The 20,964-nt window shown below is 35.6% G+C and overlaps 1 protein-coding gene across 6 annotated transcripts in view; it reads right to left on the bottom strand.

The window, feature by feature from the left end:
- ARID4B (AT-rich interaction domain 4B) overlaps positions 1-20,964 on the bottom strand; it is a 147,601-nt gene that overhangs the window by 40,543 nt on the left and 86,094 nt on the right. For 4 of the 6 annotated variants that reach the window (XR_009403895.1, XM_059397294.1, XM_059397293.1 and 1 more), the window contains exons 9-17: positions 18,211-18,290; positions 16,551-16,627; positions 15,143-15,297; positions 11,954-12,026; positions 9,750-9,844; positions 8,759-8,856; positions 7,447-7,690; positions 6,966-7,141; positions 2,654-2,905 (exon numbers count right to left, since the gene is read on the bottom strand). Coding sequence is in view for 5 of the 6 variants with exons in the window: in XM_059397294.1 (XP_059253277.1) it covers positions 2,654-2,905; positions 6,966-7,141; positions 7,447-7,690; positions 8,759-8,856; positions 9,750-9,844; positions 11,954-12,026; positions 15,143-15,297; positions 16,551-16,627; positions 18,211-18,290 (1,250 nt within the window). In the remaining variant the exon portion in view is untranslated. The remainder of the gene's footprint in view (positions 1-2,653; positions 2,906-6,965; positions 7,142-7,446; positions 7,691-8,758; positions 8,857-9,749; positions 9,845-11,953; positions 12,027-15,142; positions 15,298-16,550; positions 16,628-18,210; positions 18,291-20,964) is intronic. The other 2 variants (XM_059397295.1, XM_059397296.1) reach the window with 2 other exon arrangements.

Below are 20,964 nucleotides of genomic sequence, written 5' to 3'. Positions count from 1 at the left end.
AAACGTAGAAATTACCAGAAAACAGTATTTTTTTAAACTAAGAGAGATACTTTTATTTTCCTTTAGAAAAATTACTTCACTGGAGAGTGACCTTTCAGATCAAACAAAACTCACATAAATAGCTTCATATAAAATTTCCTAAATTGCTATGGTAATAACTGCCACTGAAGATAAAACTATTTTCATGAACTTTCGTGCATAAATCTTCATTTCTAATTTCATGTCTCTTAAGTGTAAATTCAAAGATCAAGCTGGAGATCACCGGAATAATAGGAAACTGTTGTAGAAGTGGTGAGCATTTGTTGCAGTCCCCATTAGATCAGCTTCAGAGGGAAACAGGAGTACTGTTCTACTGACTCAAAGAAAATTAACTGCTAATATACAGAAGTACAGTTTTCTCTATGATGCAGGAGGGTGGAGAGATCCACTCTACAGGTCTTCATCAAGTTGGTTAGTTTTCTTCTTTTGAAAGTTCAGACCATACAAACGCTTGAGGTGTGAGGAGTAGATGGCATCCTTCTCAGTAACATAAGCTTGTCTTGTTGAACTAGGTCTCATTTTCTTTTCTATGTTATTAAAAACTTGAAGGCCTCAATTCAGTTTCCCCTTACCCTACCCAACCCCCAACCAGTTTCAAAGCTAAAATACCAACATTCCCTTTCTACCCTCTAAAATTCAAGTGTTCTAGGAAAAGATAACTCTTGCCTTTAGTCTGTATTTTCTTAACAAACAGAAAGTTGTAGATTTTCTTTGCAGAATAATTTTATGAATGTTTTAATTCTTTCACCTATAAGCCTCCTTTCCATTTAATGAGATAATAGAAAATAATCAAGCCCTGATAATACTGCAAGTTGGAGAACACCTAAATTCTACCTGCCACAAAATTTAAAGCATTTAATATAAAGGCGACTAGAAAAACTGCCTCATTATAGAAGCCAGCAGAATAAGTAGGACTGAAGAACTCAAGGAGCGGTAAAAGAGGATGTGGCTCTTATCTATCCTGTGGGCATTACTCTAATTATTAATTTTTCCTGATTCAATTTTTTCCTTCCTAATTTTAAGTTAACATAGTCAACATTTACAGTTACACCCTAGGCATAAATGGAACTCCCTCTACATTTATATTAATAAGATCATTTAGTAAGATCAAAACAATTAAATATCAAAGACTGGGCAAAATATTCCTATAGCAGCGATATCAGATCTCAAGCATCTTCCTTTGAACATGATCTATTTAACAGCCAGCCTTGCAGGTGAGGAAAATCATGCACCACAGAGGTAGCGTAAGAGCCAACAGAGAAAAGGATAAATTACACATGATGTTGAAACTGATTCCCTGGAAAAGCTTATGTTTCAGGACAACAATTATGATAGCAGCATTCTTAAAATCTAAAACTTTATCTTGCTAGTCAGAAATAATAAAGAATGGGTCCCAAACAAAAGTTCTGAACATTTCCTTATGACTTAAATTGTTATTTTCTTCCAAGCTTCAGAATGGATCAGAACTGTACTTTTCTCTAAATAAGAAAGGTAATCAGATTAGCCAAGCTTCCTAGAGTTTCCTATTGCCACAACAGGATGGCACAAAATGGACTCTGAAGAAAAAGAGACTGCACAGTTGTTTTTTTAGGAAACAGCATTTGAGAGTATGTTTTCTTAATTACTCTCCAAATCACAGAATACAATTTAAATAAAAAGCATGGGAACTATATTCCTCCTTGAAGATACTACATACACCATCAAATCACCACCTAAAACTTCTATGATAAACTGTTCAAGGGCAACGACCCTACCATGTATTTCAAACATAATATCAAATATTCCAAAAGGAATTAAATTTTTCTTAAAAGATTCCTAAATGACCAGATCCTAAAAACGGGCTTGCCAATTTGGGATAAAATTCAAATACAAAATCTCTCTGGATAAACCAAAGAAAACTTGTGTAAGAAAAGAACTTAAGTAATTGAACACAACCTAAAACCAAACCTTAGTCTTGCCTCTCTTCCCCCTAGGGTTAGCAGCAGTCAGAAAGCACACTCTATATTTTAGTCAAGCCAACTTGCTTACACTTCCACCATATTGTCTCAAACAGACAGAGTTCTGGGGCTTCTGAAGAAGGCTGTAAGCAAGAGCTGTTAACGAGGAAACAGAGGCCCTCTTAAAATGGCGACAGCTTCTGAAGAAATTGCAACTTTAAAATCCCTGCCTACTGAAGGAAAGAAATGTGATGACTTAAGATTGCAAAGAAGAGGTTATTGTGGCAATGTAGTTGTAAATGCAAGAGAGCAAGAAGCCTGGTAGTTAACTTGCAGACATCAAGAAGCTCAAAAGTCTTTTAACTTAAAAAAAAAAAAAAAAAAGATTTTTCTATCATTTCACCAATGTTGCCTCTGTTAATCTACATGTTTAACATAAAAATCAACTGTACAGATTTCGGTCTTCTAGACACTAAGAATATCGTCTAAGTATTAAAAACAGTGAGTAGGGAAGTCACTACGTGAGGCACGTACATGCTAAAATCTACATTTTTTTTATGGTACTATGACCTCAATTTGAATACTGACAAGTCTGTAATTCGTTAATTCAATTTTAAAATAGAAAATTATTTTATAAGTGTTTTTAGGTAGTAATCACTAGCTAAAACTCAAGTTACCTCACATTCCATCCGCAGTAATGCACCAAGTAAAGGACCTCTCCACCTTCGACATCAGAATCTTTAATACTAGCTTCATACATTTTTTGATTTTTCCCTCGTCCATACCGCACTTGGACTTTCATGCCTGGCGGATAGCATTCAAACTCCTCTTCCTCGTTGTCGTCATCCTCCTCTTCCTCTTCTTCCTCCTCCTCCTCCTCCTCTTCTGCTTCTTCATCATCTTCATCTTCCTCTTTATTCGTTTCATCTCTTGAAAGGTTTAAAAAATTGCAGTTAATAAAAGACACCTCATAAGCTTTTCAGTTCCAAACCACATAAAATGATAAAAATCGTGGCTGTGACTGCTCCGGGAATAGCAGGTTCCATGTGCATGAAATTCTGAGTTTCAATGTAACGTTAAAAACTAAAACTGTTTAAGATGACCATGGTTACAGAAGGATACATGTAGAGAAAATGAAGATTGAAAAATGCGTTAAAAGAAAATTTCCAACAGCCAGAAGAACAGAAGTTGTATAAGAAACTAGTAAGGTCGACTATAACAACTTTTTCATGTTTTATTTTAAAAATGTTTTATACAAAAGTATTGACAAAAACAAAAATCATTACACCCCGTAGCCATTTTCAGACTAAAAATGATTTCCTATTCAAGTATTTCCAGCCTCAGGATGTTTAAAACAAAAACTTTTACTAGCCAACAGCTAGTCTTACTGAGTTCAAAAGGTGATCCAACCAAAATTTCAAAAGTTATGCTAACTGAATTATTTAACTTTCACAGGAATATTTGACTAATTTCACATCAATATCACATCAAGTTTTTTCTTTCTAGTCTTCTAACTTTGCTACAATTTCTGCTTTTACTGTACATTTACTGAAAGTCTTCTACCAATTCTTTCAACTTAGAAGTTCCAATGAAATATGTATATGAGGCCAACTCCAAGTAATACGAAACTAAAAGTAAAATCATTCTAGAAGCAGCACTGCAACCATTTCAATCTTCTCAATATCATGCACTTTTTAAAACTGAGCATTTGCATTCAGCCACAAATCTGTATTAAACAAGTTGGAGAAAATCTTAAATTATCACTCTTTCCAAACACTAGATTTATTTTTTTTAAACTTCAATATGAAATTCGACTATATTTACTTTTAAGTTTTTATCTGCTGCTGTACAGTATAAAAACTGTCTATACTTTTTACAACAATTTTTCTCTCAAAAAGAAACCATCACTTAAGAGCTGACAAAGATCATAAAACAACTATAAGACAGCTAAGTAATTATGCTTTATAAGTTGATGAATATAAGTTGATGAATATAATATTTACGTAAGAAGCCTTCTCCACTGAGAATTTGTTTTATATTCTATGCAAACTTTTTAGCAATAACATACTTTATTATCACTCCTGATTATGCAGTTATAGAAGCAACAAAAATAATCTATAGTAATACAAGCAACACTATAAAGATTTTTTATTCTCCTACTTCTTTCCTTCTACATAGTAGGAGAGGAAGGATGAAGGGAAACCTAGCAGTCTTGTGAAATTAAGTCTAAATTTACAAAAGTAACAAATGCAACAATTTTCTCTGAAATACATCACAAAGTCTACAGAATCTCAAGAATTATTTCTATTTTTAAAGACTCATTCATATTCAAATGAATAGGTACTTAAAAATTAAGACCTAAACAAAACCAGCTATAATCTGAGATTAAAAAAATAGGAACTCTATTATTAAAAATACATTAACATGTCTAGAATGAAGAAATAATTACTAGCAAGGCTAAAATATCTAGAAAATTACTAGAAAGGGTATTATGGATGATACACTTTTATTAACAATTTTAAATAAATAAAGGTTAATATATAAAAGTTAAAATGCTGAAGATATTTTTGGGGGAAGAATATTACTTGTTTAAATCATAAGCTTGTATCTCTGCATATCAGGGAGAAAAGGAAGTGTATTCTAGTGGCCACAACAAAAGAAGAAATTTACTATGCACTGAAGAGATTTACCATGTACCTCAGAATCATCATATATTGGGAAAAGAAAGATGCAGAATAAAACATCTAAGATTTTTTAAATGACAATGAGCTCTAAACTAGGTCTTATACAGTGCACTGAGCACAACTGGAAATGCCAGTAATCCAAGCACAATTCTACTTTAAGTGGCAGCCAGGCCAATCTTTTTATCAATCTGGAATAAAACCCTAACACTGTAATAATAAAGCAATCAAAAATTAAAAATAAAATTTTGCATTGAATATCAACCTCAAAAACAAACCAAATGAAAAGCACTTAAGTAATATACTAAAGTATAAAAAAGCAAACAACACAATTACTATCAGCCAAATAAAATATCCTACTCCCTCCTCTAATATTCAGTGGCAAAAAGCAGAGGTAAATGCACTAAACGAGACAGAACACAGAGCAAAGATATCCTTTGAAAGTATAAAATGTAAACAGCATACAGATTTTAGAAATTCAATTTATATATATATACACCTCACTCACACCCAATGCATGCGCTGCACCTGTGCACGTACATAAGCGTACACAACACACATGTGCACACACTTTTGTTACTTATCATTCAAATAACTGTATTTTGAGAAACCAAATGTATTAAGTATTTTTCATCTGAATTCACAAAGAAATACCAAATTTTCCCATTTTGATGTCACACTCCTCACAATGGAATAAATTTTTTTAAACCTATAATTTATTAATACCTACTATGGGGCCAGCCACTGAACCAGGTGTTTTACCTGAATTAACTTACTTAATCTCCTACACCTAGAGTATGAGAGAAGGACATGGAAAGTTCCTGGTAGTAGCTAATTACTTAGAGAAAGTTTACATGCTAGAGAAATACATATGATTCTTCATCACTGTAAAATTTTTCTATTGCACTCATCTAATAAAATTCTAGTGGACATTCTTGGACATTCCCAACACATAACACTTCTGAAGAACATCTACCAAATTAGGGCAGTCACGGCAGGAAAATTCCAGTTGTGGTATGATACATTTGTAAATATATATAGTAAATTAAAAAGCTATATGGTTAAGTAATTTTTTAGAACCTACAATATATAGTTTATACTATAAAATCAACTGAAACACCAACTTGAAAAATTAATTATTAGTAACAAAAAGAAAATACAGGCTTATTACAGTGCCTCCCACACAGTAGATATTCCAGAAACATATGCAGATATAAAAATCAGATTTTTAGGCAAAAAGCTGAATCCTTACTAAGTTTCTTAAGAGTTGAAATAATCTCCAGTAGCAGCTGGGAGTACTTCAAATACACACATGCACACAGGACTACAACCAAGTATAATGAGAAAACACTTATACTATATTCTTCTAAACCCAGGTTTTTCCTTCCATGTTTACCTACATGCCACACCAAAATTTCAGAGGACACTAAAATGATCAAGAGATTTTAGGCAAAAAGCTAGGTACTTACTAAGTTTCTTAACAGCGGAGATAATCTCCAATAACAGAAAGGAGTACTTGATATATACATTTGTACACAAAAATATATAACAAAGTATACTAAACAAACACCTCTCACTATATTAAGGAAGCTTATTTTGCTTCCCTTCCCTGCTTCTCTGCATGCTGTGGCCAAATTTCAGAAAAATACTAAAATGATCAAAAACATTTGGTTGTACTTATTTAAATCGGCCATTAACAATGGAGATGTCTAGGTTGTTTATACCTCAGAAATAAAGACCAGATCCCAAAAATCACCTACAAAAATCCAAGGGTCCACTGGCAGTGCATAAAATTACATTGCTAAATAAGTAAGTTCATCATTCCAAACTGACCAAAACAAATAATTGCTACTGACACATTAAACACAATATAACAATTTCTGGCCTTTTGAAACTAATTATTACCACTTTTCCATTCTTATTTTTTGCTTAAGGAATTAGTACAACTCTTAAAATCTAGAGCCAACATTCCATCTACAAAACATAACAGAAAGCCATCTTCCCAAATTTATATTATCTGGTTATTCAGCAGAGCTTAATGTAGTAAGAAGTACTTTTTCTCTAGCTCAAAATTTCATATATTTCCATGATGAGAGCAAGAAGAATGGATCAAAAATATGACCTTTTGCTACAAAGTCGCATTAGCAGGGTCTCTGAAGGAGGCAAATGGTACTCACATAATAAATGCAAACCACTCAAAAATCCTGTATTTTGTCAAATTTAGATTCAAACATACAGATACAAAAATAAAGAGCAAATCAGAATTCATTCAGCCAAAATGCATCTTAACCAAAAACAAATTTCTTACCCAGATTTTGCTTTTTCTTCTTCAGCTTCTACCTTTATGCTGAGGGATTCATCCACCCCAGTTGTCTCCTCATCTTTATTCTCCAGATTTTCATTTTCTTCTGTTTTTTTCATATTAACTTCTTTTTCCTGATCAGACTGTGTAGGTATAGAGTCTAATAAATTCTTTTTACTTCCCTAGAAAAAGATCAGAGGAACTAAACCAACAAAAGTATAAACTGTCACCCTCATTTCATGCTCTAATTGTTAGCAAAAGAAGGTACCAACCAATACTAATATTGAGAAAGATAGTAGTAATTTTAAAAAACTCCTGCCATTCCTAAAACACTAAGCAAAAATAACAGCTAATTTTAAATATAAAAATAGCACTTAATAAAAAAAATAAAATACAACATTTCATGATAAATTAGCTATGAAAACTTATAGACAAGGTAGAAAATGTACCAAAGAAGGCACAGCACCATTAACAGTATCTGATTTACCAGAGAGGGTTTAATATTTTCCTTTCTTTCAATATCATCATCAGTAGGTTTTTCTTCTTTTGGTATTATATTCTCCTCCTCTTCAATCTTTATTTCTTTGATTTCTGGTTCAATTTCTTCCTTAACTTTTATTTCTTTTACATTTTCACACTCCTTACATGGCTTGTTAACAACTTTCTCTGGCAATGCCATCTGAAATTCAATATTGGCCGACCTACAGTACTCCTCAAAACCATATAAGTATCTGGAAACATGAAGAGAAATTATATTTGGGAAAACGTTTCAAAATACTGCTGTAGAGTTACAGTTTTTAAAATGTGTTCATTTCTTTTAAGTCCTCAGATACTGAGCCATATTATTATTCTTGTTTATTCTAGTTCTGTTCTTCCCAATCTCTTTAACCCAAAGAGAAACATTTTTCGAAGGAAAAAAGTCACTAAAAAAACTACACTGGAGTGCCTGGGTAGTGCCGTCAATTGAGCATCCGACTCTTGGTTTTGGCTCAGGTCTTGGTCTCAGGGTCCTGAGATAGAGCCCCGTGTTGGCCTCCCTGCTCAGTGCAGTCTTCCTAAGACTCTTCCTCTCCCTCTGCCCAGCCCTCTCCCTCTCTCTCAAATAAATAAATCTTAAAGAAAAAACCTACACTAAAAGTGAAAAGGCAAAATGTTAAGGATAGTAAGTGTAACAACAGTAGTTATTAAAGGTATCAGTATCTATCTGTTGAGCACTCCTGCGTGCCATTCACTAGGCCTCTGAATTCACGTGAAATCTCATGTCATCATCAGAGTAGTCCAACGAGGCAAGGACTAACATCCCATCTTACCAAAGAGGAAACTAAAGCTTAGGAGAACAAAGAAATGGTTGTAGAGGCACAAAAGCTAGTAACTGGCAGAACCAGGATTCAACCCTCAACTTTTTAACACTCTGGCATTTTAACCTCTACATAGTACTTTCCAAATTTACTTGGCCACAAAAACTTTCTTCACAGAATATCTCATAGATGTAGTATTCATAGAATACATTGTAGAAAATGCTATTATAGAGTGATCAGTCTAGTAAAAATTTCTGATCGCTTCTTAGAAGAAATATTTAGTCTCAGTTATACAGTAAATTCTAACCTGCTTTCTAGGTAAAGTATTGAATGTAGGTTTATTAAGTACACTAACTTTTATTTTTTATTTTTTATTAACATATCACAGCACTCACCATAGCACATACCTTCCCCAATGTTCATAACCCAACCACCCTCTCCCTCCCCCCTCCCCCAGCAACCCTCAGTTTGTTTTGTGAGATTAAGAGAGCACAGACTTACTTTTTATAAGCACATTTAACGTTGTATCCTGCAGCTGAATTTAAGACAGGGATTCCAAGATCTTGGTAGACTTGTTTCCAAACAGCTCCACTTTCAATCTAACAAAGGAAAATGAAAACTCCCAAATTAAAAGGTTGGAATGTAATAAAATTTTTATTAATGAAGCATATATATGTTTACATGTATTGGCTCTGGTCTCAAAGGAATGAAAATAACTTAATAAATTCTAAATGAAAAACTTGGTTTACAACATTGTTTTAAAGTTTTAGTATTCTAATAAATCTCAGAATTACAAATGTTGACATATTGGGCCATTTCATTTTTAAATTAGCCCTGACATAGTACATAAGAAAATATTCAGGTTTTTAAGTCAAAATTTGTAATGAAGAACTACAGATAAAATTCTTTAAGTATTAGTTCCCATAAAACCTATAAGCTTAATAAATCAAAGCAGTTCTAAGGAACTTAATACATTTTATTATACAAAATCCTTTTTTCCCCCAGAATAATCTTAATTGAAGGGACATCATACATCATGGCAACCTTAAGATAAATTCTTTGGTTCAATGAAGATTTTTTTCTTCATGTTTCTACATATACACGTGTGTATGTATGTGTGTGTGTGTATGTGTGCATCAGACAGAATGGAAGAGATTAAGGATATAAAGAATATTAACTCTCAAGGACCTTACAGTCTAGTGGAAAAGAGAAAGAGAACGAACTTCTACCAATATGGCTGTGTTGTGACTCAGACATACACAGGTGGTTTATTAAAGTTTGACAAACTTAACAATAAATCAGAAAGCTCATTTGAAAGAATCTTTAATTAAATTTAAATTTGGTCTAAGGAAGCTACCTGGTTCTAACCTGTGCTTCCCATTTTCTTTTCCTTCTACTCTTAAGTTTTTATTAGTATATAATTTTAAGCAATTTTTAGACAAGAAAACATGTTGTATGAAAAATATGTTTCATTTCTAACTGTAATACTTACATTATCAAATCCTCCAAGCTTGTGTACAAGTCTGAATAACTTAAAAAGATTCAAATTTCGATATCCAAGTACGGGTCGTTTGTTAATAGGTGTGCCTATTAAAGAAAATACAAAATATATTACAACCATGTTACATTTTTTATTTAAAATTAACAAGATTCAGGTATGACCACTGAATATCTGAATACATGTAGTGCAAAGTGTATATATGAAAAAACAAATCCCTTAATCAAAATATGATGTCTACTACTTAAGCCCATTTCATTTTAAAAATTTTCTCAAACCCGATTTTGGAAACCTTATATGATTTCATTCCATTTTCATTTCCTTGATGAGCAAAAGAATAAATAGTCAATAAACCAAAATAAAATACCAACGAAACAAAATTTTTTTAAATCAAGGAAACAAGGTTTGTTAGAACTGAAGAAAGGGATAAGATCATTAACAGGCAACAGTTTCACAATGAGGGTGATTTTCATGATACTTTCTTTGTATGTTATTAATTGGTTCCTAGTCTAAACAATGATTCCAGGATGAAACTATATAATTTTGTTTCTTTCTAAAGATATTTATTTATTTATTTATTTATTTGAGAGAGAGAGAGAGAGAGTGAACGGGATGAGGGGGTTCAGAGGCAGAGGGAGAGAGGCACTCTCCCCGCTGAGTGCAGAGCCCAACATGGGGCTGGATCTCACGACTCATGAGATCATGACTTGAGCTGAAACCAGGAGTTGGACACTCAGTTGACGGAGCCACTTAGTTTTGTTTCTTTCTAATGTGGACCATGCAAGGCAAGGACACTAAAACTACCAAACCATTAGAAAGTGGTAGAGGAGGGGCACCTGGGTGGCTCAGTGGGTTAAGCCGCTGCCTTCGGCTCAGGTCATGATCTCAGGATCCTGGGATCGAGTCCCGTGTCGGGCTCTCTGCTCAGCAGGGAGCCTGCTTTCCTCTCTCTCTCTGCCTGCCTGTCTGTCTACTTGTGATCTCACTCTGTCAAATAAATAAATAAATAAAACCTTAAAAAAAAAAAAAAGTGGTAGAGGAAATAATGGGATGGAGACATAACTGTGGCCCTTTCAAAACAGCCTATGACATGGATGGTCATATTTTATCACTCTTTCTAATATTAACTTTTAAAATTTTCTTCACTTTTTTATTTATCTTATACAAAAGCCTAGGAAATTGCTTACATTCTTAGGCCAAGCCTCCTTTCACACAAGGAAATAACATGAAAGCAAAGACATTTCCTATCAAATAATAAAAAGATACCTGCATTATAGTGGCCATTATCACTTATGAGAGCAAAAGACAGTCAACTTCTACTTATCAGCAATACAAATGAGGATTTTAAAAAACATTAATTTCCCTCCTACAAGAAAATTAATTCCCAGAATACGGTGGCATTTCTAAATACTATTCATTTTGTCCTCCTCAAGCTAAAAAAGTTTTCTGCTTCTCCTCACTTCCCTTTCTAGCATTTCCCAGGAAAGGAGACATTATATTCTAAACAGCAGAAAAGCAGCAGAGTAACAGGGGCATGGTGACTAGCGGACTAGGTCACAACCGGAAATTAAAGATTAGCACCCACACCATTTTCCCTCAATCCTTGAATTTCCTTAACAACATTAGGCAGATTCAAACAGCTAAACCAAGGCTTACCTTGAGACTCTGTAACCTTTCTCTACATCTAACTCTGTAGATAATTTAATTCTCTGCTTAGTTCTGTGTGGCTGGGTCACAAGACTTGTTGTCCATCTTAGACTATGATGTCTCTCTCTCTCCCTCCCTCTCTCACTCACATGTACACATACAGACAGATCCTAATTATACCAAACAGTGATTCTGGAGAGGGAGGCTTTTAACTAAAAGCACCTATGTAGGTACAAATAAAATGGTGCTATGATTCCCATTATGCAACTGCTCGTTCTTTGGGGACCCATGGATGGCAGGCCAGATAGCCAGGACAGAATTCAGGCCATATGGGTCCATGGCCATAATATGCATCAAAATACTATCAAAGTCTTCATTCCATTTACTGTATGACAGATATTACACTAGGTGCTGGTGATGCTGCTAATCAAGAAAAGAGCCATGACCTGACTCATGAGATCATGACATGGAGCTTAAGAAACAGAATTCTTAAAGTATTAATTACCTATATAATACATTATAACATTAACCATGAATTTAAAAAAACTTACCTCTATCCTCCATAAATTTGTATAACTGCTGAAGAAAGTTCTCCCTTTCTTCTGGAAATGGTTCTATTTCTTCCTAATTTTAGTCACAGAAGAAAATATTATTTTTCTCAAGGAAGCAGTTTAATAATACAAGATTTCCTACCAACAGCAGAGACTAATATTTACCAAAATGTTTCAAAGGCTTTTTTTTTTTTTAACCAAGTAAAAGTTATTTCTTAACACTAAGCTATTCAAAACCAGGCAAGTCTAGACATTCTATGCTTTCCAAAGGAATATGTCCTAAAAGGAGTCTCAACAGTGACAATTCCAAATGTAAATTCTCATATAAGTGAGACTTAGCAAGATGGCTCATGAGCTTTTTACCGTATCAGATATCTATTCTTTAAATCAGGGCCACAGGCTCAAGAAGACCTACTCTCGCTTATATTAAGTCGGGTCAGGGTTTAACATCAAAACTGACTCCTGCTGCTCCTCCAGAACTATACAGGCGAGGGTCCCCTTAGCTGTAACACAAGTATCCTTCACTGTATACAGCCCCACTGTATAGCACTTCAAGCTTATAAAATCAGTAAAGTGGGGAACAAACTTGATCTACAATACCTGAAGATTCAGACTTAGGGAAATCTTCAAGTAATAAAATAGTTCCCCGATTTATCAATTACAAGGGAGGGACTAGCTTCTTGCTGCTGTGGCCAGGGGCTGTGGCAGTAGGGAGCTGGTCCTGAAGCAACCTGCAAGGAGCAGGGTAGTAGGTGAGATGGAGGAACTCATCAATTCAGTGACTATCATCCAATCAACAAACCACTTAATGAGCACCAGTAAGTGTAGGCACTATGCTAGGTGCTGAATCAAATAAAAGAAAAATAATAAGCGATGGAGAACATGATCATTAGAGAACATGATCAGGAATAACTGCAGAGAAAGTGATTCAAAATCCACACCTGGGGTTACAGTTACTCTGACTGAAACAAATGCATCTTTGATGGTAAAACTTAAGAGCATACTTTTCAACGGATAGTCTAAATAAATCTATCATTTTAATTTTTAAGAAATCACGTGTCTAATGCCATTGTTTTGACATTTACCCTTTTCTTCTAAAAGCTAGCAAAGCAAAGGCAGGCAAGATAAAAACCAGAAACAAAATCCATGTTAATAAACTTTTAGGTCTGCTGGTTGAACAGAGAAAAATAAATGACAATTATTAATTTGTTCATTAAAAAAAACTGCACTTCTCAATTTAAACATGGGCCACAGAAGCTAGGCTTTGGTAAAGTAATCAGATAAAAATCTAAGGGAATCTAACTTTCTAGATATTATCTTAAATGCCCCCGATACAATATTTGACTTTCATAAACTGCCAAATGTATTCCTGTCACAAAAATCTTTCAGTGAAGTTTATATTTAACTTAAAATGTTTAAACTAGAAATCATATTTGCTTTTACAAAAACATTTATAAAACACAAATCAAAGCAACGAAAATCGCAGTAACTAGTATTTATTGACTCTCATTTATTTACATGTTATACATTCTGACAGACACTCTCGAGAAACACAGGGTCTTTTACCCTTGAGGAGCGTATAGGGGAGAAAACAGGTGATACGTGTGTGGGTGGGAGAAGGGATATAAATAACAAAAACAAGCACAAGGAACAATATCAGGTTAGACCAGCAAATAAGAGCGATTGACTTTCCTCAGTTGAGGGAGGTGATGCTTCACAGAAGGCTTCCCTTTATAGAGGCGACATGTGAATAGGGTTCCGAAAACTGAACAGGAGTTTGCCAGGCTAAGTGGGGGAGAACAGGGAAGAGCAGTGTAGGCAGAGGTACTGGTATGTGTACAGGCTGAGTAGAAACAAGGTATTTAATTTAATATGGCTATAGCATCAAGTTCAAAGTAGCAAGGTATCCCAAGAGAAGTGGTATGAAGGTGGGGCCAGACTGTGAGAGAGGTTCTGTAAGTGAAGCTTGACTTCTGGGTGAAAAGAACCCTTCGGGAGATTTTAAGCAAAGGACTGCTTGTTCATTTTGGCATTTTAAAAAAAATTCTTTTTTTTAAGATTTTATTTATCTATTTGACAGAGGGAGAGATCACAGGTAGGCAGAGAGACAAGAGGAAGCAGGCTCCCCGCTGAGCAGAGAGCCCAACGTGGGGCTCGATCCCAGGACCCTGGGTTCATAACCTGAGCCGAAGGCAGAGGCCTAACCCACTGAACCACCCAGGTGCCCAATTTCGGCATTTTAAAGAGAATGCAGTGGGGAGACTGAAGCTGAGAAACTCCTACACTACACACTGTCATCATAAAGCACTATGTCATAAAACACAAAGTCTAAAACAATCCTATTTCAACAACAGTTGTTTATTACAGTTAGGTGGCAGAATAACTTACCTAAAATATTATATATTGACATTAAATTATTAGTTTCCTGAAAACATTCAGTCCAGTTCCCTTAATGATCAAAGATACAGACTTCACTATCTGTACCATTCACCAGTAACTTTTAGGCAGTCATTCAACAGAATATTAATAAGTACAGCGGTGCAGTATCACCAGTAATATCATGGACATCTTTTGTTGGTACTTATCATTGCTAGACCTAAAGTACCATTTACAGTAAAATCTAAAACTTCATCTCCTTGACCCATACAAATTCACAAATGCCTTATTTATGATCTAATTAGAACTATCCACCCATTTACATTAGATATAATTTAAGATCCTCTGAATCAAAGAGATATTAATCCTTTTTGCTGATTAATCTTTTAATAATACTAGATGGATGATATATTTTATACTTCTCTAGGTACTTCAATAAAATATGCAGATGAACACACAGTAGGAGGTGAGAGGGTCCACAGGACGATGAAAAGCATGTGAAAGTAGCACTCTGCCATATTAGGTGGGTATTTCCCTTATTATCTGATAAACCAAAAGCATGGCAAGGTTAACAAACATTTCTGAGGTTACTGAAATAACTTACTATTTCTAATTTGCCAAGACCATACTTCTATTTTAAATAAGCAAGCAAACTACTTGGTTATGATGGATAGCACAAGCATATTTTTATTATGAAATATTTCTAATACTAAAAACATTGAAGTGATTGATGACTTTGTGCCAAATCCCAACTCAGAGAGGAAACCCAACTGTTTCTCTTCATTTCATAAGACATCGACTGTTTGTCCTTACCTCTTCTTCACTGCTATTATCCTCCTTTTCCTTTTCGTCATCTTCCTCCTCCTCCTCTTCCTCGGCCTCACTGCTAGAACTATCTTCCTTCAGTTCAGTCTTCCAATTAGCAGGAATAGTTCTACTTTTATGAAACTCAAGGGCCTGATCAAAGGCTGCAGAGAGGACCAAAAATTGTGTGAACTGGAGAAATTAAGACAAACTGATTTGTCTAACAACGTTAAACAAGATAAAAAAATTAACCACTGTGCTAATACCACAGACATTTATCATGTGTTGGCTGTGGGCCAGGCACTGTGCACTTTAGTGACTCATTTAAAACCCAGCAGTCCTAAGCATCAGGCACCCAATTTATAGATGGCAAACTACTGTTACCGGAGGGTGACTTAGGTTCAAACAAATACAAAGGAAAAGAGCAGTTTCCTTCTTTTAAACAAAAATTAAACATGCCTAGTAAAAACAACTTTAAGATAGGTAAACTTTTTGGGGCGCCTGGTTGTCTCAGTGGGTTAAGCCTCTGCCTTCAGCTCAGGTCATGATCTCGGGGTCCTGGAATGGAGCCCCACATTAGGCTTTTTGCTCAGCAGGGAGCCTGCTTCCCCCCAGACCCCCGCCTGCTGCTCTGCCTACCTGTGATCTCTCTCTCTCTCTGTCAAGTGAATAAATAAAATCTTTTTTAAAGGTTTAAAAAAAATAGGTAAATTTCTAATCATTGGTCCAATAAATGATTATTAAACAGCATTATATACCAAGCACAAAGCCACTGTAAGGAACATACAATAGCTGAAAATGTACTATAGATACGTTATCTTCATTCCTAGTAAAACCTGAATTAAAATCATATCAATAATTAGCTGAAACCAAAATTAGCAAGACACAATTATTTTTCTTTTACAATATGTGGACAAGAACTCTAAGCCACAAATTCTTGATTTTTAACTAGTCTACGTAGCATCTTATCAGATTTAATGAACCTGGGCAATAAGAAAGTTCTACAATGCCAAAAATCAAGTAAGAAAGGCAATTATGGCATATTCCTCTATAAACTATTATTGTTATACTATGAGAAGTGCCAAATCAAAATTACTTTTGATTCCTGTTTCTATAATCCTCGGGAACTAATATTTTATTTACTAGGCAAAAGCAAATCTATAGTAATTGGCTGATGATCTAGTTTCTTCCCACTCCTAGATTACTGCCCCGATTATATGCTAAAGATGAAAAAGCAGCCCTGTAATAGCAGAAGACACACAGATTTACAAAAGTGTAATTCATATAGAACCAAACAGAACTTCAAAGACAGAACTTCAAAAATATGTACTTTATAAAGAGCAAAAGAAAGTTTGATCTTCAAAAACATTTTAGCGGTTTTTAAATTAACCATAAATTATCCCAAGATTATCCTTACCTTGTTTTAAAATAGCATCAGGCTTTGGTGCAGTGTCACTAGTAATTTCATGGACGTCCTTTCTCGGCACTGAAGTACTACATTATTTGTTTTAATTTTGAAGAAAAAGAAAGACACAAAAATACAACAGAGATTAAGAGGTCAATCACACACCACAGAAAAGATACTGAAAATATGGAAACATTAATATTTACAATGAAAGTGACTGCACAGTGTTGCAATTCCCAAACAAAATGCTGGACAGGATGTTAAAATATGTATCATCTGCAGAATGACCCCTCCTTGAGATGTTTTACAAGGTATTCTCAAATATCAGAGTCCCTCCTGCCTAATGCAATAATGAAAATATCAATCCTGCTACCCAAAATAACAAATGAAAATACCTGGATCGCAGGATCAATCCAATAAAAAAGAAGTCAAATAGTAAGAATTTGCCATTGTCTTGGGATGATCACAAGAGATTACTAAATTTAAGACTGGAAGAAAATGTACATATTTATAATGTAAATGTTCTTTTAATAATTGTTTTTGAATTGGAGTCTAGGCTCAAAAGCAAACTTCTAATATATAATTTAAGATCCTTCATGGAACTCCCTAGCCATAGGGAGGATGTCCGAACCAAGCAACTGGGAGAGTTTCTATCATATCTATCACATCTACCTCCTATTTTACAATAATAAATCATTGTTCTCCATCATTCAGCTCTTCTGCATTTGGCTTATTATCAATCTACAAAAGCCTGAGTACTACTCCAAATACATTTTTCAACCTGCTTATTTTTTTAACTTTTTGTTTTAAAAATTTCAAAAACATAAAAACGGAGATAGAACAGTGCAATGAACTGTTATATCATTCACTACATATCTATTATCCAACTACAATAATCATGAACTCATAGTTACTAGTTTCATTTACATCCTTACCTACTTCCCCTCCCACCCCATCTGATTATTTTACAGCAAATCCCAGATATTATTTAATTTGATTTATAATATACTTTATTATGAAGCTTTAAAAGAAAATTCTTTTTAAAAATCATACCACCAACACTACACATTTAAAAATTAATAATAATTTCTTTTTTTTTTAAGATTTTTATTTATTTATTTGACAGAGAGAAATCACAAGTAGACGGAGAGGCAGGCAGAGAGAGAGGAAGAGAAGCAGGCTCCCTGCTGAGCAGAGAGCCTGATGTGGGACTCAATCCCATGACCCTGAGATCATGACCTGAGCCAAAGGCAGCGGCTTAACCCACTGAGCCACCCAGGCGCCCCAATAATAATTTCTTAATATTATCAAACCAGTATTCAATTTCAGTTTTCAAATTTCTGATTACCTCAGTCTTGTTAAAGTAGATTTCATAGATAGCAATCAAGTATTAGATACAGTAGATATATTTAAATTTGCCTCAACACATCACCAGTTACTATGTAGGCAAATATTGACAAACTAGGTTAACTCTGGGATTTAAAAAAAAAAAAATGAACAAGGAAAGCAGACTTGTAAGACCACTTAAATGCTAATGTGAAAAATGATCATACTTCAAAACATTCTGTATGGTGAAAAGTAAAAGCGAAAGCATTAGAAATAACTAATTTATCATTTACCATCCCAACTTGGAAAAACAGCATATTTTTCACCTCTAGTGAATCATACTTACAATTTGCCATCTTTGAAAGATCGAACAAGAATATTGTCTTTTTTCACAGCAATTTCATCACTACAATCTGGACAGACCACCTTTAAAAAAAAGTGTGAAACTATTAGAACTAAGAGCACATTTAGATATTTATGTATCAACTATGTAAATCCTTTCAAAAAACAATTTCAGGGACGCCTCGGTGGCTCAGTTGGTTAAGCAGCTGCCTTCGGCTCGGGTCGTGATCCCAGCGTCCTGGGATCGAGTCCCGCATCGGGCTCCTTGCTCAGCAGGGAGCCTGCTTCTCCCTCTGCCTCTGCCTGCCATTCTGTCTGCCTGTGCTCACTCTCTCCCCCTCTCTCTCTCTGATAAATAAATAAAATCTTAAAAAAAAATAAAAATTAAAAAAATAAATAAATAAATAAAAATTTCAGCTCAAAGTTTGAAAACTTATTTCAGTTTGTAGGGTAAACAGCTACAAGCATGTGGGAATATACACAAGTAATTTTAAATGTACATCCTCTATCCCTCCAGCTCTCTAGATTCCCCACATTGTTTTTGACACAGGCTTGTGTCGGAAGCAGAAGCAAGGCCATGCCTAGACTGATGCTGTGGACCAAGTTCTAGTCAGAAAGAGGACGCTGGCATGAAAGTGAGGTCTGGGCCGGACCGGAGGTAAAGGCTAAGCCTTCACAGAGAATGTGCGCCACGGCTAGGAGAATTGTGGGAACCAAAACGAGAGCCAGTATCAGATGCTCAACCAGAGCAGTCTCGATCTTAAAAAAGAAGAGATGAGGTTCTACTTACTACTTACATTTAAATATATATAACAGGCACAAAAATTTCTTCATAATACCACCCACTCTAAAAAGTAAACATTTTTAAAAAGACATGGAGGCTGTGTGGGACTGATCTTTACCCAAGGGAGGACTTAGCTGGAGCCACCTCAGCTGCTATTTAAAGTGAGGTTAAGGGCGCCTGGGTGGCTTAGTGGGTTGGGCCTCTGCCTTCAGCTCAGGTCATGATCTCAGGGTCCTGGGATAGAGCCCTGCATGGGGCTTTCCGCTCTGCAGGGAGTCTGTTTCCCTCCCCCACTCCGCTTTCTCTGTCTGCCTCTCTGCCTGCTTGTGATCTCTGTCAAATCAAGAAATAAAATCTTAAAAAAAAATAAAAAATAAAATAAATAAAGTGAGGTTAAAGCCGGTCTTCCCAAAGGCTGCTGCAAGATATCTAAGAATTTTTAGCATTCTAATTCCAAGACAGCCCACTATGCATATCAAGAACAAGTTAACAGAATAGTTATATTTCTAAATGAAAAACAAGCTAAGAAAGTATGACAGGTTTGTCTTAGGGATGGGCTTATGGCTCTGAGATGACACAATGATACATAAAGGCACGTACTCTCACCACAGGTCAGAAAGCAGCTAGAAATAGGTTTGTTCTATCTGGTCTTTAAGGAGTTGGTTAACATTTTCCGTAACTGCAACTGCATTGTACTAGGCATTCTTTAAATGCTGATGGCCCGGACGCCTGGGTGGCTCAGTTGGTTAAGCAGCTGCCTTCGGCTCAGGTCATGATCCCAGCATCCTGGGATCGAGTCCCACATCAGGCTCCTTGCTCAGCCGGGAGCCTGCTTCTCCCTCTGCCTCTGCCTGCCATTCTGTCTGCCTGTAGTCGCTCTCTCCCCCCCCCTCTCTCTGATAAATAAATAAAATCTTTTAAAATAAATAAATAAATAAATAAATAAATGCGGGTGGCCTTCTGAATGAACTCCTTGATCAAAGTCTTTTATACATTATTAGCATCAAGGTAAATTTCCCTGTCATTTCAAATAAAGTCCTGAAGTAAATACTTAGCATTTGCTCATATACTCATCTTGTCACTCTATAGGTACTGACTGCCACCTCGAGCTACTGTACTAGATGCCAGAGAACAAGAGACCAAGACTCATCCCCACGTGGAGCTTGCACACTACATTCAGGAAGACAGCACTAAACAAGTAAGAGCACGTGTATTTAACTGCTACTGCATGAAGTCCTTATCTAAGTAAGCAGGGACCACTTTCTTGAAGACACAACATTTAAGCTCCGTTTTTTCTTTTTTTTTTTTTTAAAGATTTTATTTATTTACTTGAGAGAGAGACAGTGAGAGAGAGCATGAACGAGGAGAAGGTCAGAGAGAGAAGCAGACTCCCCATGCAGCTGGGAGTCCGATGCGGGACTCCAGGATCATGACCTGAGCCGAAGGCAGTCGTCCAACCAACTGAGCCACCCAGGCGTCCCTAAGCTCCGTTTTCAAGACTGAGTGGGAACTGGCCTGACAAAGGAAGTACGTGGATTCACGTGTGTATAGTATAAGGGGTTTACGGCAAGCAGTGGAAACAAATAATGTGAAGGTCCAGAGACAGTAAGTACTGGAACCTATCCCAGAGAGCAAAAGGAGGTCAGTGTGGCTAACTTTCTGCTTGGACTGATAAGGGAGATAAGAAGGGTTCAGATTTTTCCAACATTTTAGGCCATATTAACTCTTAGGATAAAATCTAAAATCTTTAAGGAAAGACCCTGAAGCAGGAAAATGTTGTAACAGATTTGCCTCTTAAAAATTACTTTAAGGGGGAGCACCTGGGTGGCTCAGTGGGTTAAGCCGCTGCCTTCGGCTCGGGTCATGATCTCAGGGTCCTGGGATCGAGTCCCACATCGGGCTCTCTGCTCAGCAGGGAGCCTGCTTCCTCCTCTCTCTGCCTGCCTCTCTGCCTACTTGTGATCTCTCTCTGTA

The sequence above is a fragment of the Mustela nigripes genome, chromosome 4 (genome assembly GCF_022355385.1).
Source record: "Mustela nigripes isolate SB6536 chromosome 4, MUSNIG.SB6536, whole genome shotgun sequence".
Taxonomy (NCBI): Eukaryota; Metazoa; Chordata; class Mammalia; order Carnivora; family Mustelidae; genus Mustela; species Mustela nigripes.
The sequence above is the reverse complement of the archived record's forward strand: the minus strand, read 5'-3'. Positions and strand labels throughout refer to the sequence as shown.